Raw genomic sequence first — 19392 nt, 5'->3', positions numbered from 1 at the left:
ATTTTGTAAAATGATGCACTATTTACGTATTTTGATATACATCTTGCAACACACACACACACACACACACACACACACATACAGTATACACACACACACACAGCCTATATCATTATCACCCCCACACACACACACACACACACACACACTAACTGAAGTAGGTAGTTGGTAAGCCAGTGTAACACCCCCCTTCTTTATTTTCATATCAGATATTTGGCAACCCTAGTCACAGTCTGTATTTGTTCAAATTCCCCCTTTTCTAAGTGGTCATTTAAGTCCGAGATTTACATGTGAAATAATCATGTTACTCTTCACCGTAGCTCAAGTCAAGGTAAAACGGTTTGAACTCAGGAAACTAATATCAGTGAGCTAAGCATTTGATGTACTCACCGGCTGTGTTGTGGCTATGGTTGTGGTTGTTGGAAATGTTGTGGTCGTCAGAGTTGTTGAAGCAGTAGTTGTAGTTGATTGTGTAGTAGTTGTGGCCTGAGTCGTAGTGGGTGTAGTTAAGTCTGGGGTGGTGTGATCCATGGTGGTGGTCATCGTTGTGGATGTGGTTATCAAAACAGTGGATGGGTCTGGCTTAACAGTAGTTGTAAATGACTCAGTAGCTGCGATGGTTGTCTGAATCGTGGTTGTGATGTGGTCAGTAGTGCTCATTGGGATCTCAGTAGCTTGATTTGGGAAATGAGTAGCCCTGGATGCAGGTGGACTGCTGGTGCTGGGATCTGAAGCAGTGGTCAGAGTAGCTGTGCTTGTATACAGTCTCGCTGTGGCTGTAGTGCCTGGAGTTCCTACTAGAGGTACTCTTCTAGTGGTCAGAGGGGGTCTGGGTGTCATGGTTGACTCAGCTGGTGTGGTGAAGAGTCCTGTAGTAATCTCTGAAACTGTGGTAGAGGTGGTCGCTAATGACTCAGTTTCAGTTTGTGCTCCACCCCCAGCTGGTGGGCTGCTTTCAGGTGGCATGGTTGTCAGAGCCTTAGTGGTTACTGAGTCTGTCGCTAAGCTATGACTGAAGGAAACAGGTTCAGACTTGGAGTATGTGAGGGGAGACATTTTGGTGGCATCCATGTGGGAATGTGTGGTTGGGACACCTGTGGTGAGGGTGCTGGATGCAGCTGACATCTCCGGAACACCGTCAGATTCAGTCTGGGAGGCAAGGGCCACGGATGAGGCTGTTTCATCCCCCCCAAAGCCGTGGTGGAACACAGTAGAGGAGCTTGTAGATAAGTCCGTTCCATCCCCTGTGCGTCCGGCTTCAGTAAATGAAGGGTCCGATCCTATAACAGTGTTGTCACTTCTATTTAAAGCTGCATTCGGGGTTACTGGTCCGAACACAGGTTTGAGATCAGTTGCCAACATCCTCCTGGTCCGAGGCCTCGCCCTATCACTGGAGTGTGTCACCTCTCTGATCTGAACAGTCACAGGGACTCTTAATGTTGTAATTTGCTGTGTGGCTGTGTGAGTCCTCTCAGCGTGTTTTGTATTTGTAATAAATATTGGCTTGGAGGATGTCTCAGTGCCTTCTGAAGATGTGCTAGTATAAGCAGTAGAATTATATGCTTTTGAGAATGTGGATGTTGAGATTGTTGTGAGACCTGTAAAAAGAAAGGTGTTATGGACTCAATGTATTCATCTATTCTGACACAACTAGGTCTAGTGGAAGCATTGCAAATAATGCCATTTTCTTTCACATTTCCTGTACATTTTTATGATTGTTGGTTTATTGGATCATTTTTAAAGAATAGGCGGTATAGTATGGATGGTACTATTAAGGGTGTCACTACTATTTTGAATTTGAATGGAACATACAGTAGGCTATGCATATGCCATTGCCAGAGTTTTAAATTGTAGGAAATATCTGTGTGGAATAGTCCGTTAAATGCAACTGCTGTATTTGTGTTGCCAAAGGCCCTATGGTGCCTCGTCAACATCATAGGCAGACATCATGGCATAAAGACAAAATGTGCAAGAAGAACTGTTTTCAATGTCTATGCACGTCTGATGATTATGCGGCCAATCGTCGTGTGCTAGAGTTTACAGGAAAGACCAGTGCTTACGATATTCCTGTGACGGCTGACAGAGGCCTTGAACACAATGTGCAAGGAAATTGACACCAGGAGTGTCATCCTCTGCTTTCCTATGCAGAGATTTAGGTCTTTTCAGTTCCCCTTGTAGGCTAGTACTCGTTGAAACGTTTGGAAATGAAATAGGCCTAGCCTGTTTAACACAAACGTGTATTCCCAATGTGTTCTGATATAACAGTGTCAGTGTCTGTAACAGAGGCCTACGTTTAACCGAGAAGTGGTGAAACTGTCTTAATGAGTAAACTTTGGCTTCACTCACCTTTTATTTGGCAAAGGGGTGTCGTTATTATTTTTCCCGATTGATCGACGTCAAGGCTGGTCCAGTTAGAATACTGAGGGTTCATTTGGATCACAATTCGTATGCCTTGTTTCTTTAGATACAAGGGTTTGTCCACCAACCCAAAGATCCCCCATTCATCATAGCATTTCCATGCAGGTGCTCTACCACAGTCGCTGAGACTGACCAAGCGAGCCCCAACGTGCGCCCCGCTTGCGTCTGCCCATAGACACTTAGATGAATTTATGTGGTAAAGCTTCATCTCGTCTGTCCACCTCCATTGCTGAGCGGGGCTGGTACTGTCACACACGCCGAGGTAGACAATCTCGCCTGTGTTTAGTCGGGACAGGCACAATCCTTTCGGTGTGTGCGCAATAAGAAAACTCACTGCGTGCAAAAACAAAAACAAACGCTGCCGTTAAGCTACCAACAAATAAGACTTTCACAGTAACGTTACTACAGTATGTATCAGTATGTATCAGTATGTATCAATAGTTTTCAAGAGGCCAACACGCCTCTTGAAAACTATACGTCAGGCAAGTTCTACTACATGGTTTGGACGGTTTCTTGTGTGTTGTGCCATGGTTTAATATGTTTGCCAGCTCGTGTACATGTTGACTACCCTTGAGAATAATAGCCTAGTTCTCTACATAATGGACTTTACTGACCTAAAAAACATATAGCTGACTGCTGAGCTTAGTATAAGTCGAAGAATGTTATTTTTGTGATGTAACTTTATCAATAAACATACAGACAACAAGAAAATCACTCGGCAAACAAGCACTGACATAAATATAACTCACGTGTGTCAGAAAAACGCAGTATTAGCAGTAGAACATAAAGCAGAGTATCCATTTTGGGTTGTAACTGACTCTGACGCTCACTGGTTCAGATGAGCAAAGTTGAGGCGACAAAAGGAAATGCGCCTTCACAGGAGGAAAAAGTCAGGGAACAGCGCTTCCTCCCATTCAGTTGTTTTGCGGCTTCATAGCGAAGCCCCCGGTAAGCTGGGTGCATCTGACTGGACTCACTCCCCACTCGGAAATTCCAAAGTCCATCGCAGATGTTCAAGTGTGCAAGTGTACAAGCAGATGCATTGTTATATGTTGATTAGGATCAAATCATTGTTATAACATGATTATAACCTGATGCGTCAAGACCTGTTCACGCTTGGTGTTCTCTTCTCTCCTGTTATTGCATTTGTACTGTTGTCATGAAGTTGAAAAATGGGAAATGATAATAGCACACACAGGTAATGGGGCATAATCATTTATTCAAGATTTTCACTCATGGCAAAGAACCACAAATTATTTTACTTTTCATACCAAATCAAGAATACTGTGGTACCATCATAACACACACAAATAAAATGTTTCCTCACACATTTTGCTATACTGTCACAAAAAAAAACTTTTGTAAAAGCACATTGATACCCAGATGGTGGTGGCTCATTGATGCTATTACAGTGTAGTACACTGATTGATACTTCATACAGGGTTGTATTGGACCATTACACCAATCTGGACATGTTTTGTTGGTGACAAGTGTATATCAGCATACTTTAAGCAAAGTAAGGTTTGGTTTACAAGCATGACATGGCAGAAATAGCAACTTTTCATCCTGTTTTGTGAAGCCTTCAAGTGCTTAGCCTAATAGCTGTGAGTGGTGTCACATACTTGTGCTTCATGCCAGGGCTTTGAGGATGCACTAGACAACGCTCAAATATTTATACCGGCAGAAAACTCTATTCTTTGCTAACTAATGGGTGAGCACTATTAGCATTTATTATATGATAAGGAGAGAGATTGAGAGAGAGAGAGCATGAGAGAAAGTGAGGTAGAGAAAAAGAGAGATTGAGAGAGAGAGAATTTGTTTGGGGAGTTCTTCAGAATCTTTTTGTGTCACCAGAGGCCTCAGCTCTTTCCTGTCTTTATCTTCAGGACAGCCCCCACTCACTCTAGAAGCAGAAGCAGTAAATCTCTCTCCTTTCTCTCTCTATTTCTCTCTCTCTCCCATCGGCCCTAAGTGCCTTTCCCCTGCGGAACCCCCACCCTGACATCCTGCCCTGTATCTGTGCTGAGAAGGCCAGGACGCCCACTCTCTGAAAGCAGGACATCATCCCCACCCCGCCTATATCCTCATGCTGACACCTCGGCCACCTCCACTCCACACAGGGCAATTGCAGCACCAAACTGTACCTGTTGCTGTAAGTCTATCACAGGGTTATGCTGTGCTGAGTCCAAGACACATTTTTCCAGGGGGACATATTCTATTCTATTCTATTTTATTCTATTCTACTGTGTTCTATTCTATTCTATTCTATTCTATTCTATTCTATTCCATTCTATTATTCACACCGCACCAGTGAGTAACAACTCATTCTCACTCCAATAACATTAATGTAATCCAAACTACCAATCCAGACTGTTACAATGCTTTATCCTGTTGTCAGTGGTATTGTGGAGAGGCAACAACTGCACTCAAGACGGGTTTTAATCATAATGGAACAGGGTAAACAGGGTACATACAATGTCTTGCATAAATTGTGAATTGCGGAATTAAAATGGTATGGATTGGTAATCTGGAGATTTGTAATGTGTTCATTCTTTCACAAATAGATATTCACATAAACAACCACTGCATACAACACAACACTGGGAGCTGAAAGTCTAGAAACAGCACAACTTAATGATCATCATCATCCACAGTTGCTTTATCACATCCATATACTATATACAAGACCTATAGTTGATTAATGTGACTATACGGATGCTATTAATCTACTGTCAATCAAACTGCAATATTGAGATACTCCATATACAGTCATGAAATTCTGTAATATTCTGTCATATTTATTCAGCTGACAGAGGGTCATGCTGCCACTCAGTGTTCACACTTAGTCGAGTAAGAGGTTATCTGGACCTGACTTTCCAGCAATCTGTCTTGCGTTTCATTCGTTATTTTTTTGATCCCTTCCTTCCCTCTCTCGAGCCTCGGGCTTACTGGGTAAAGGCTCCCCACCACAATCTTGCCAAGGTTTCACGCACAACTCTGCCTGCAGGTCATGTTCTTCGCCTGTTCCCCGCAGAGTACCCCATCTCAATCAGGAGGAAGGAAACAGGCAGCTACTAGAGACAAAGCACTCTGAGTGCACTTGAGCAAACAAACCTATTCGAGAAGACAAGAACCATGCTAGCTTTGACACACATGCACCCCCATAAACACAGCAGAGGCTATTTAAGTCTTGATAAGATACCGGTACATGTCAAAAGAAAACAATTAAATTGTCTGTAATTCACTGTCCTCCTTTAATAACTTTATTTTGATTTATATACAGTACTGTATATTTAAATATAGGAAAATATCAAGTATTCAGTGAACAGTAAGCTAACTTTGCCATAAATGGTCACAAAAATGTGTTTTCACATTACAGGATATGACTGAATGGTTCCTAAAGTCACAGTTGAAACAATACAAAATGCTATGACATGATTGACTGATTTACAAGTCAAAATAGAATACAATACAACAGATGGCTAGTTTAATAACTGACTCATACAGTTTGCTCACACAGAGAGTATGACATTGAAAGCTGATGTTTGTGGACCATCCACCAGGCCCTTTTGTCGAACTCCAGAAGCAAGAGCCCTCTCCTCTGTGCAGAAAAAAGTAAACCAGTCACAACAATTCTTGTGTCCCTCTCTCAATACCTTTGCTTGCCCTATTCAAATTCCCCAGGGTGATTATTGATGCCATGTGTTGTGTGACTCGACTTGCATTAAAAGATCAATAATTAAGAAATAAGATTAAGTTGTAGAATACTTACATCACAAATTCTGAGGCTGAATCAGAGTCCAGAGTTATAATCCAGATCCTTCCATGGCTGGGATCTGTATGTGGGAGCAAGTGCACCTCAAACGCCAGTTTGCTGATGTTCTCCCTTGTGGTCCCATTTACACAATGCCTTCCTCCCCAGCACTTTACCTATTGTTCTCCATCTTCCACACGGTGAAGGAGAGACTACTTGTACTGCCAGTCCCTCGAGGGTAGATAAATTGAATGGGGGTGATTGTTGATACTTGCTAGGGCGTTCACACACATACACACACACACACACACACACAGACACGAACACACACACACACTAAGACCACCCCCTTCAAACACACACACACACACACACACACACAGACACACACAGACACGAACACACACACACACACACACACAAACTAAGACCACCTCCTTCAAACACACACACACACACACACACACACACACACACAGACACACACAGACACGAACACACACACACACACACACACACACACACACACATACACACACACACACACACATTCTCTTTCTTGTCTTCTCTCCCACCCTCCTCTTATCTTACCAACCTATCAGTTTTTGAGTGCCAGCTATTGTTAAGACCCTCAAGACATAACAGTTGATTATGTGTCATACACCCACCACTGAGCTCGGGTACATACGGGTATGGACCTCTCTCAAAAAGTTAGTGAAATATGGAAGTGGTTTGAGGGAAGTGTGCAATCCTCATTCCCTGGCACAGGGAACCGAAACATGATGAGGAAAGTTAAAGAGTACAACAGTTAGTTCCAGTCAAACTGCTTATTGATTTCTGACTGGACAAGAGTCATCACGAGTGGCGATAAATAAGGACAGTTGGCTTGATTAAGCAACTTTTGGTTCTGCAAAAAAAGTGGTTCCCAATGCAAAAGAAAGCCAATTTAAGCCCATATTATCTTTCCTCCTTCAATGTGAGGGAGAAATGGATTAATAATATCAAGATGTTTTATACCCCAAATACTCTTTTGCTATTCCTATTTGCATCCAGCAGATGTAATTCTTAAAAGATATTATTGGGATACAGCTGTAAAAGAAGGGCATGGTGTTCCCAGAGGTCAGGATCTATGGAATCTAGTGGTGCACACCACACTGAAGGCACCTCCCAGTGTCATACAGACCACTCGAATGACTGCTGGTGGACCCCTATCAGAAGTAGCTAGCTACATTATGCAAGTCCACATTAGCTTGAAATCTATATTTCCATGTCTCAATTTACTATCACATGTCCACTCATGCTTCTGAAAGCGTACACATAATCAATACAACATGACCAAACTGAATTATCCCTTTGCAATATGAATCAATCAAGAGATCAAATCAAAATGTAATAGTCACTCATCTAATCATGTATCTACAGCTAATTGTTAATACTAGTTAATACAGTGAGACAGCCCAAAATAAATCCTACAAGGAGCACTTCTGCTTTTCTGCATTGTATAAGAAGCTGTGCATAGGTTTATCCCCTTCATGCATGTATCAGTGCTTCCCTTGTGAACCTTGACCTTGTGAGTCTCCGAGAACCCAAAGATTAAATGATGGAGTGCTATCACATCCTGCTGCACCTCTCTCTGTTGGTCTGCTCAGTCACAGGTATGGTAGTTTTTTGGTAACATTTTCTCTTAAAAATGGATTGAGTCCAACTGCTGGTTCACAAGATTAGTCCTGCCTGGTTCAGAAGATTAGCCTACTCCACTGAACTATGCAAAGATTTAAGAGCAATTTTAACAGTGCATCAGTTTGAGGGACTCAGTAATTGGATTGTACGACAGATGTGTTTAAGCAATTGACTTAGTTGAATGATCATAGCTTTCCCATGTCAATCTCTTCAAAAGGTCTGAATGCAGATATTGTTGAATTCAGAAGGGATGGGGAGCAGATTGAGATTGCATGCTCCACTGATCTACAAAATCAAGGATGAATGTACCTTTATCACACCTATCACATCAGGGATGTGTTCTATCTCACTCCAGGGATGAAGTGCACTCCCAGACTACCCTTCGACAATAGGGTTAAGGTTACAGGCCTTTTCTCCAATCTGATTGCCACAATTAGCAACCTAACCACAAATGACACTGGAGTTTTCTGGTGCCAGTACTTAAGGTTTGGTAGAGCAAAACAATATACATCCGAAATTTAACAGGGTTGGACCAGGTGTGTCCCACTCATGGACCAAAAGCAGAGGTACCTACGTGTTTGTAGAGATGTGTGGGTCTGTGCATTATGTGCGTGTTACGTGAGAGTGTATCCATATATTGCTAGTATGTGTGTCTGTGTGTGTGTGTGTGTGTGTGTGTGTGTGTGTGTGTGTGTGTGTGTGTGTGTGTGTGTGTGTGTGTTTGTGTGTGTGTGTCTGTGTTTGTGAACATAAGCAAATCTCACTTTCTCTTAGTTCAATGCCAATAAAATATTCTGATTTTGAACATAGGAGAGCCCATCCAGATGTCCACCTTGTTGATCATGTTTGCGGTCACTGCCAGCTCCCTGGTAGTTCCCAATCTCAATTCTGGGTAAGTGCAGGCACTATTATGACACCATGCCTTAAAGCAGTAGTCTCAAACTCCCGGCCCCCAGGACAGTTTTGTGCGCCCCCTTGATTGATTTAGGTATCGCATATCAATTACAATGACATGCCCAGCACACCCAGGAAGACAGAGAACAGTGTGACAGAGGTGGAGCATGTACAGTTACAGTACAGTTATGGTATGGTATGGTATGATTTTACTCTATCTCATCTCACTACTCTCTTTGTTTGGTACCTTTTCTGTCTGTGTCTGCATGGTCCTCACAGGTGAAAAAATGCAGTGGAGTAAATGGAACTCCCAGCTGGGGTGCTCAAAGGTGTGGTGGGGCATTGCTACTTCTCATTGTTAACAGTCAATAGTTGTCCTATTAGTGGAGCGGTTAAGCTCACGTAATGAGAAGTATTGTGCATTTTATGACTAAAGCATGACATTTTGTTCAGTGTTTCTACACACCTTGAAGTTTATTTTCAGACGTGGAGGCACTTCAGATCTGGCATCTGGGGCTAGATATTTGCTGTATAATATACACATCTTTCATATATACATGTGCCTATGTACTTATACACCTACCATGTACCTATACAAACCTAATTAACCATCCTAATTCTAAACTCAACGATTATACACTTGCTAATATGCTTTGCCTTTGTGTTCAGACTGTCTCCTGCAGTGACATATAACAATTCAAACACATATAGTAGCAGTGGTAATAGTAACAATAGCTTGTTGAATTTGAGTGAATAAAAAGCATGATATTATCCATACAGTATCCGTTCATTGTGGTTCTTTCTAAGATAAAACTGGGTTAACAAAAAAAAAAATAAAGCAGTGAATGATTTCCTGTCGCATCAACAGCAAAAGGGAGTGTTCCAGTTCTCCACGCGGTCTAAGCTTTCACTGAATAGAGCTGGTCTCCAATTCCAGTTGTGTCTGTTGTGGGATCCAAATGCTCTATTCATATTTTTATATAGCTAACACTAGTACCCTCAACTAGTCCATATGTCATTATAAAATTAAAACTATTTTATAAATAAAAACTTTTTTTTTTTTTGGCAAACTACTGTACATAGTGCACTAATAAAACACAACAATGGCTTACGGAACTGATTAATGTTGTGGTTTAATGCAGCCTTCACATGCTATGTCAAACATCGTAATACGCAAGTTCCAAGTAAGTGAACAAATAGCATGCATATTCTGTTTGACATGATGTTAAAACTCCAACTTTGCAATAAAAGATAATCTAGAATATGGCATAGATAATCCCTTTGCAATGTCTCCTCACTAGCTGATGGTAAATCCTGAACTTGCAGGCTAAGCTAGCTAGTTTGTTTCTGCTAGTCTCAGAGTCAATATGGAACTTGTCAAAAACCTGATGATAATAAAGCCCAGCCATTTAGAGGGGAGATATGATTGTTGAAAATTTAAATTAGTCTCTCACTGAAACATTATTGCTTCGCCCTATAACAGGACCACCAATCATCAACTTTCTTTCCAGCAACTGCAGAGGCTGGTAAAATTCTGATTCACATTCCCTTCACCCTTCACATTCCACCGCAAACTTAATAGATAGGTTTTAAGGGTTTATTTACTCTGAAACATTTATTGAAACAATGTTGATGGTCAAAATAAAATTAGGGCTGATGACACTTTAATTTTAAATAAAGTTATCGAAAAATATTTTATAATATCTTAGGCCTATAGGGCCTTGAGAGTTTCCTGCTGTATTATGGATATCGGAAATGTAATTAGGACTGTGTTTGATTAAATGTTAAAATGGCTTGCCACATGTATGGTAACGTCACTGTCTTAAGGTTTTCCATGTCTGTTGGACAGTGAGATAATAGTGCATATTCAGCTGTTCTTGCATGTTCTTGCAGCCAACTTTCCAGTGGTAAAGATAGAGAGGGAATCAAATCCAACTTTTCTTTAGCCAGATTTGGAAATTCAATGCATTGTATGCTGTGAATAAAAGACAAAACACACAGAAGTGTGAACAAATTAGTGTTTTTGAAGAAACCCATTGATACACATTTTTTTGAATTTCCCCTGGGGATCAATAAAGTATCTATCTATCTATCTATCTATAATTTTAAGATCCCAAACTTCAAAAATCACCATCTTCTCTGACGCAGGAACTCACGGCATGCCATCAGAGATTGGAAGGCTAGCTTTGCGTGAGAACCTTCAGCCTTGTCATATCATTTTCTGACTCTGTACAGAAATCTCTTCACCTCACGCACGCAAGTCCATGATTTGTGTGAGTATGTCTCTCTGTGTGTGTGTGTGTGTTTGTGCGTGTGCGTGTGCGTGTGCATGTGTGTGAGTGTGTGTGTGTGTGTGTGTGTGTGTATAAACCCTCTTGAAAATGTTCAGCACATTCGTGAAAAGGAAGTTACACCCACTTCAGGAAGACATGGCACGTAACCCTCTGTCGGTGAGGCCATGCACACTCCCCCTGAACAGCCCCGAGCAGCAGTGAGAGGCAGAAAGGCCACTATAAAGTCCACACACACTTGAGTGAAATATGGAAAACGTCTGGGTTGCATGCAAATCTATAGCCCTAATTCTGAAGGCTTCAGATTGTACCTGAATCATTGTTGCTGTTTGATGTCTGTCTGTATGTATGGCATGCTATCATGCCATGGTGTTTCAAAATGCATTTGTGGTGTTGCTGATTTTCAGGCTGTTGTATAAGCTTGTGCGTACAAATAATGGCAACATTCAAGAATGCCTGAAAAGTGCTTACTATGTGAAAAGATCAGCTGATGTTTGATGTGATCATCCAGGGAAAATGTTTTGTATGGAGCACAAAACAGACCGCCAGTGGCATTTTATATCGGAGGAAATATTACAGCCATCTAACTGAGAAAATGTTGGATCATAATTGATATGACCACAGGAATGAAGGGAAGATTTGCACCATCACACATTGGTCATTGAATCAAATGGAAAGGCTTGTTTCCTAATTATATAATCAAAGGTGGAGCCCTCACTGGGGACAGATTGTTCTTTCTGGGACCACATTGTTCAGGAGGGTCCTCCAGGGTCAATGAAAACTAGTGCCTAATTTCACATGTGTTCACCTTGACCTCCTTCCTTCCAGTGTCCTGGATAGACGCAATAAAGCTCTTCCTCTCCTGTCTTTCAACCAGACAGGCTGCGCCCACCAACGCTGCAGCAGGAAATCTCTTGTTCCTTCGCAATTAGTGGCTTCCTCTGCCAATCAGACCTTCTGGCTTGCAAGCCTTGAGCAGGCAACCAAGTGCCCAACATCTGATACCTTTGAAGATGAGGGATACAGATGACTGTGCCAAACAGCCCAGAGGGGGCATGTGATGCACCCAGTGTTGTAAATTAAAATGTCAGGCAGGTCTGTGATTCAACATAGTGGCTGTTTTATTGGCCAGCCTGGTCCAAATCCCTTCTGTGCTGATATTAAGAACACAGAACTACCACTGGTGTTAAAACACATTATCATCTTCTGCAAGTGTTATGTTCAATTGATAAGGGCAGGTGTCACCCTCTACAAGTTCATTATACATATATATATACTGATGGCATGAATATACACTAACTGCACAACACAACTGCATCCTTGTATAAAACACAGCTTTAGTACCTGCCGTGTGGGGCTGCCAGGGTGGAGCTGGGTGGAGCAGGGAGGGAGCAGGGTGGAGGAGGGTGGAGGAGGAGCTGTCCTCAGCTGCCCGCCGTGAGACTGAAGCTTCTCCACCAACGTGTGACTGCTTGTGATATAGAGATTTATTAAAGGTGCTCTAAGCGATGCCACACATTTTTTAGGCTAAAACATTTTATGCCACTTACTGTAAACATCACCTAACCAAACCCTAGCTGTCTGTGTCCTAAATACACTGTAAAAAAACCGCGATCTCTGTGGACAGCCCAGGCTCCAAAAAACGGCAACAAAAACAACCTGGGCAAACCTAGCCCATAAAAACATAACAAACTGTTCCAGCAAATCACAGACGAGATGCACATTTAGGAGAGTTTCAATTGCACGGGAGGGAGGGGGAGGAAGTACCTGATAAGGGGCCTAGAAATCAGAGACTGCAAATTGCATGTGTGAAAAGCTGCCTGAACAACCCATTTCAATCAGCACAGTGGAGTGGGGGGAGTTCAGAAGTGGAGTAAGGGGTGTGCTTCACTCGTCACAGCGACACTTATGAACGCCTAATCATTCTATATGAGTGAAAATATGAAAGTATACAGTTGAATTACGCACAGTTACAGAATATGCTGTCTGATTTTCAATATCTGAAATGCCTGTCAAATGCATCAGTTGTACAAAATTATACTAGATATGTTGCAAATTGACTAAATATATAATAGTGATATTACAATGCATATAAAAAGTAATCACCCCCCACCTTGGATATTTCCCCTTTTATGGCTTTCATAAATGTGGGGCAGCCGTGGCCTACTGGTTAGCACTTCGGACCTGTAACCGGAGGGTTGCCGGTTCGAACCCCGACCAGTAGGAACGCTGAAGTGCCCTTGAGCAAGGCACCTAACTGCTCCCCGAGCGCCACTGTTGACGCAGGCAGGTCACTGCGCCGGGATTAGTGTGTGCTTCACCACGCTGTGTGTGTTTCACTAATTCACGGATTGGGATAAATGCAGAGACCAAATGTCCCTCACGGGATCAAAAGAGTATATATACTAAATGGAATCTTTGTCAATTTAATTAGCCTTTTTTACAATAATTAACAACAATCCCCTCTTTAATGTCAACGTGAAAGCAAATTTCTACTGAGTAATGTTAATTAATTACAAATAATGCAAAATAAGCGATTGGGTAAAGCTTTTCTCTGGTCAAGGTTATTGAAAAGCATAAGTGAGGGGATGGATACAAAAAAAATGTCAAGTGACTGAACATCCCTTTCCTTACATGATGATGATCCCCTTCTAATAAATCTTATTAAATCCCGACTAAAGACATATGGGAGACTCCAAGGTCAAATGGAAGAAGTTTGGTTGGTCTGATGAGACCAAAATTGAGCTTTTTGGCCAGAAGACTAGATGCTGTTTTTGACAGCAAGCATTGCACATCATCAAAAACACATCATCCCTAATTTGAAGCATGATGGTGGTAGCATCATGACGGGGATACGTCTCAACAACAGGCCCTGGAAGGCTTGTAAAGGTAAAAGTAAAATGAATTCAGCAAAATATATGGAAATCCTGGAGGAAAATCTGATTCAGTCTGTAAGATACAAGGATACAAGGATACAAGGAAGTTTATTGTCACATGCATATAGTTACTGGAAGTAAGAAATGCAGTGAAATTATGTCTGGTGTCAGCCTATTTGTGCATTAATGGGGGGGGGGGGTAAAAAGTGCAGTAGAAGAGGGGTTTAGTAGATTAAGTGGCAAGGGCTGCATAAAAAAAGGTGGGGGAGGATTGGGATTGGGTGGGGGCACCAACAAGGAGCACCCAAGAGCAACAGGGGCAAGGAAAAACTCCCTTACCAAGGAAGAAACCTTGGGCAGATCCACGGCTCAAGGGGGCTAACCCAACTGCCAGGGGTCTTGGTGTGTGTGTTGGGGGATGACAGGGGAGATGGGATAGTGTGCTGTGTATGTGGGGAGAGGGCAGTGTGCAATATGTGTGTTGGAGAAGCTTCCTCATGAGACAATGTGCTTTGTATTGGGGGGGGGGCAGTGTTCTGTAAGTATGTTGGGGATGTGTGTTGGAGAAGCTTCCTGATGAAATAATGTGCTGTGTATGTAGGGGGGCAGGGACTTACTATTGCAAGCAGAGTACTGTATGTAATGTATGTGAGTGATGACAGTGAAGATGTGTGTGTGGGCGGGAGGGGAGTGGAGCAGTGACTGTGTGTGTGTGTGTGTGTGTAGTGTGTAGGTGGGTAGGTGGGGGCAGTGTGCTGTAAGTGTGTAGAGGATGTGTGTTGGAGAAGATCCTGAAGACAATGTGCTGTGTATGTGGGGGGGGGGGCAGTGTGCAGCAAGTATGTAGAGGAGGCTTACTGTAGCAAGCAGTGTGCTGTATGTATGTGAAGTGATGACAGTGATGATGTAAGTGTGTGTGTTGGGGGGGGTCAGGGACTTACTATTGCAAGCAGAGTACTGTATGTAATGTATGTGAGTGATGACAGTGAAGATGTGTGTGTGGGCGGGAGTGGAGCAGTGACTGTGTGTGTGTGTGTGTGTAGTGTGTGTGTGTGGGTAGGTGGGGGCAGTGTGCTGTAAGTGTGTAGAGGATGTGTGTTGGAGAAGATCCTGAAGACAATGTGCTGTGTATGTGGGGGGGGGCAGTGTGCAGCAAGTATGTAGAGGAGTGCTGTATGTATGTGAAGTGATGACAGTGATGATGTAAGTGTGTGTGTTGGGGATGGGGGGGGGGGGGCAGAAAGGCTAGGCAATCAAGGACATGGGTAGATGGAGGAGAAATCAAAAATAAGAAATAAAAAGTTGGAAAAAGTCAGATATGTGTGTGTGTGTGTGTGTGTGTGTGTGTGTGTGTGTTTTGACGTGTGATGAAATAAGAAAATAAATAAAAGGTCTGTAGCATAGGGAGAGGGATGTAAAAGTGCTAAAAAGTCTTGTAGGTGTGTGTGGGTGTGTGTGTGTGTGGGGGTCATGAGTGCTGAGGAGTGAATGAGTGCAAAGTCAGTATAGTGTGAGTTCAGAGTTGGGAAATGTTTGAGAGTGCTGAGGAGTGAATGTGTGCAAAGTCAGTATAGTGTGAGTTCAGAGTTTGGATGGCCTGGGGATAAAAACTTCTCCTGAGTCTCTCAGTTCTGGCTTTGTGACTACATAGGCGTCTTCTAGATTTCAGCGGTAGGAATAATCCATTGTTAGGATGAGAAGAGTCCTTCAGAATCTTTTGGGCTCTTAGGAGTACTCTTCTGGAATAGATATCTTGTAGAGCAGGGAGTTGAGTTCTTATAGTATGCGTTCAGCTGAGCACTACTCTCTGCAGAGTACTACAATCTCTAACTGTGGAGTTCCCATACCAGGTGATGATGCTACCAGTTAGAACACTCTCAACCGCTGAAGTGTAGAAGGCCTTCATGATGGATGTAGAAACTTTGAATTTCCTTAGCTGACGAAGGAAGTAGAGTCTTTGTCTGGACTTCTTCAGAACATATTGAGTGTTAACAGTCCATGTTAAGTCTTCAGTAATGTGGACACCAAGGTATTTAAAACTTGTGACTCTCTCTACAGGTTGCCCGCTGATCATTAGTGGGGTGTAACTGTAGTTCTGCTGCTGCCTTCTGTAATCCACTACCATTTCCTTGGTTTTATTGATATTCAGTGTCAAGCTGTTAGATTGACACCACTGTGCCACCTCATCAACCTGATCCAAGTAGAACTGTTCATTGTTGTTACTAATCAGGCCCAAGATCACTGTGTCATCTGCAAACTTGATGATGGAGGTATGACTACTGTTGGCTTTGCAGTCATGTGTGTAGATGTTGTACAGCAGTGGACTCAAAACACAGCCTTGGGGAGCACCAGTGCTGATGGTTAATGAGTCAGATGTCAGACCCCCCACTCTAACCACTTGTGAACGGTTGGTGAGGAAGTCAAATATCCAGTGACACAGGGTGGTGTTCAGTCCTAAGAGAACTACTACTTAAGAGAACTACTACTTAGGAGAAGATTTACTTTCCAGCAAGACAATGAGCAAAAGCATACAGCGAAAACTACACAGTATAAGTATAAGTATATATACTCTTTTGATCCAGTGAGGGAAATTTGGTCTCTGTATTTATCCCAATCCATGAATTAGTGAAACACACACTAATCCAGGGCAGTGAGCTGCCTGCTACAGTGACGCATAGGGAGCAGTGAGGGGTTAGGTGCCTTGCTCAAGGGCACATCAGCTGTGGATGTGGGCATGGGAGAGCAGTACTCAACCACTTCCCCCACCCACATTTTTCCTACTGGGTCGGGGATCGAACTGGCAACCCTACAAGCCCGAAGCCCTAACCAGTAGGCCACGGCTGCCCCACAGACAAGGTGAATGTTCTGGAGAGGCAGCGTCAAAGCCCAGACCTCAATCCTAGAAAATCTGTGGTTGGACTTGAAAAGGACTGTTCACACCCGATCCCCTTACAACCTGACAGAGCTTGAGCAGTTTTGCAAAGAACAATTTTGTAAAGTTGCAGTATCAAGATGTGCATGCCTAACTGAGACCTATCCACGCAGGCTCCATGCTTTGATTGCGGCCAAAGATGCATCTACTAAATGCAGACTTAAGGGGGGTGAATATTTATGCAATCACATATTTTGCATTACATATTTTTAATCAATTAACACTACTTTGTAGAAACCTGATTTCATTTTGTCATTAAAGAGGGTATTTTTGTAAATTATTGAAAAAAGGCCAAATTAAATTGAGCAAGATTCCTTTTATAAAAGTAGCAAAAGTGGAAATATCCAATGGTGAATACCTTTTATAGGCACTGTAGATATTAGTTCACAGCTAACTGTTTACTGATCTTTCCTCTTTTGAATAATGTCATGTCAAAATATATTATATGATTTAATCCATAACATACTATATACATTAGGCCTTAATATTGTGATAATGTGTAATAAGGAATCACAGATACAAATTGTCTATAAGAGTATCATATAATATAATGCTTAGTACTGCACTAACTGCACTTTCAGGTTTTTAACGCTCTTATCATGTAACTTAATACTGTAAAAGTAAAGTCATCATCAGCATTTTTGGGAATATAATAGCCTTATCTGGAGTGATACTGTCCAGACTGAGAACTCATATAGGATTTTAAAGAGTAGGAAACACCACCCAAAGTCTGGGCAGTCACCTCAGCGATGGCCCCAATCACTCAGTATATAAATCAGTCCATGTCTGATGTAGGGCAGTATGGATACAGCTGTCTACTCTGATGATTTAGACTGTAAAGGCAGACTGGTGACACAAGTGACCCTCCTGGCAATAAATTACAGCTTCAGGTGAAGATAAGCTCTAACATACAACTGAGCTAGTGTGTTTAAAAGATATTGGGTTTTTCATCATAATCAAGTGTAGTTTTCATGACAATGATAATGAAATATTGATACACCACATCTGTGCTTCTTTCCAGAGCAGCATCAGGGATACATAGAGATATAATGACAGGCATTCAGACAAAGCATGCATAAATACAAAATGACCTCTTCTCGCACATTGTTCTAATAATTAGTGCTGTCAAAATGAATACTAGATACCAAATATTAATATCAAAATAGCGGGGTGACTGTGATTTCACCTCATTGTCTTTCAGAGTAACCTCAGGCCATGATATTGTATGAAACTAAATGAAACTCCTGGCATACTATCAAGGGGATAGGTCATTTTAAAAGGAGTCACTGGACTCTCTCTCTCTCTCTTTCTCTCTTCTATCTGAGTGCTGTTTGTTTCTGTTTCTCTTTTGTCTTTCATATGTGAATGGACTACTGGCACTAAACATACAGGCCTGGTGTTTGTTGTAACATTGCATAAAATCTTAATATGACCATATACAGTGGTAAGGTTTCTGCTGTTTCTCAAAATGCCACTAGATGTCCAGTCTCCTCAGTCAGGCAACATGATTCTCTTTGGTTTCAATAGAACAATTTTCTTTAAATGATTAATTATAATTGTAAGATGCAGTTTAGTTTAGTTTACTTCGCCACTTTACTGAATTGATTGTGTAATGGGTTATAATCAAGGACTGCAACTTTTAAGTGAAAAGATTTAAGAATAAAATGTTGTTGTCTTTTTATGATAGGTTCTTACTCTTTTCCCTAATTTTAGATAATTATGTTTTGCATGTGCTTCTGTGCAAGTGTGGTTGAAATTCTCCAAAATGATTTCAAATATCTTGCTGTCTCTGGAAGATAACTTGAAAAAGTCCAATGTGTATTATGTGGCATCCACTAGATGGCAGCAAGCATAGTCTTCTCCATTTGTCCCACCATCATATCATATTGAGTCATTTATATCATGTAGGCTACAAAGCCCATTTCCAAAAAAATAAGGACACTGTGTAAAATGTAAATAAAAACAAATGTAAATAAAAACTTAAAAGTTGTGTAATGCTAAAGAAAACAATGGACATGAGCCAGTGTCTTTCAACACAGTTTGACGCTCCATCCACAAATCGTCACCTTTCTAAAATAATGCTAATTCTAAAGTATTTTTTCAGGTTTTTCAGAAAAGTTAACCAAAATTGAAATAGTGATGATTTAAGCAAAAAATTAGAAATTCTTCCACCTTATATGTGCCATAGCTCAATTTAAAAATGGACCAACAAATGAACCAAAATTTTAAATTGTTTTTGGAAATCAAAACTCCTGGACTCCGTATCCTCCAGGACAAAGAGGGGGGGCATCCACAGTTAAAGACCCAGGATCTTTGATGGTATGAGGATGCAATGGTGCCTACTGTATGGCATGGGCAGCTTGCTCATCTGGAAAGGCACAGTTAATGCTAAATTATATATACAGGTTTTGAGCAACATGTGCAGCCATCCAGACCTCTTTTTCAAGGAAGGCCTTGAATATTTCAAGAAACCAATGCCAAACTGCATTCTGCAGTGCACATATTACAATAGTATGGCTCTGTAGTAAAGTAAGTGCTAAAATGGCC

General features: G+C 41.7%; 1 protein-coding gene and 1 long non-coding RNA gene across 2 annotated transcripts in view; both read right to left on the bottom strand.

The window, feature by feature from the left end:
* LOC125303558 (receptor-type tyrosine-protein phosphatase beta-like) overlaps nt 1-3242 on the bottom strand; it is a 31943-nt gene extending 28701 nt beyond the window's left edge. Inside the window, exons 1-3 of the mRNA XM_048257366.1 lie at nt 3168-3242; nt 2347-2751; nt 391-1598 (exon numbers count right to left, since the gene is read on the bottom strand). Of these exons, the coding sequence (XP_048113323.1) occupies nt 391-1598; nt 2347-2751; nt 3168-3219 (1665 nt within the window). The 5' untranslated portion in view covers nt 3220-3242. The remainder of the gene's footprint in view (nt 1-390; nt 1599-2346; nt 2752-3167) is intronic.
* Nucleotides 3243-5653: 2411 nt separating this feature from the next.
* Nucleotides 5654-6394, bottom strand: LOC125303717. Its single transcript, XR_007195086.1, has 2 exons — nt 6191-6394; nt 5654-6019 (listed from the first exon to the last, which is right to left on the bottom strand). It is a non-coding gene; the product is annotated as an uncharacterized LOC125303717 (long non-coding RNA).
* Between the last annotated feature and the right edge of the window lie 12998 nt (nt 6395-19392).

This window comes from Alosa alosa, chromosome 11 (genome assembly GCF_017589495.1).
Source record: "Alosa alosa isolate M-15738 ecotype Scorff River chromosome 11, AALO_Geno_1.1, whole genome shotgun sequence".
Lineage (NCBI taxonomy): Eukaryota > Metazoa > Chordata > Actinopteri > Clupeiformes > Clupeidae > Alosa > Alosa alosa.
Note: the sequence above shows the minus strand (reverse complement) of the source record. Positions and strands in the feature narration are given on the sequence as shown.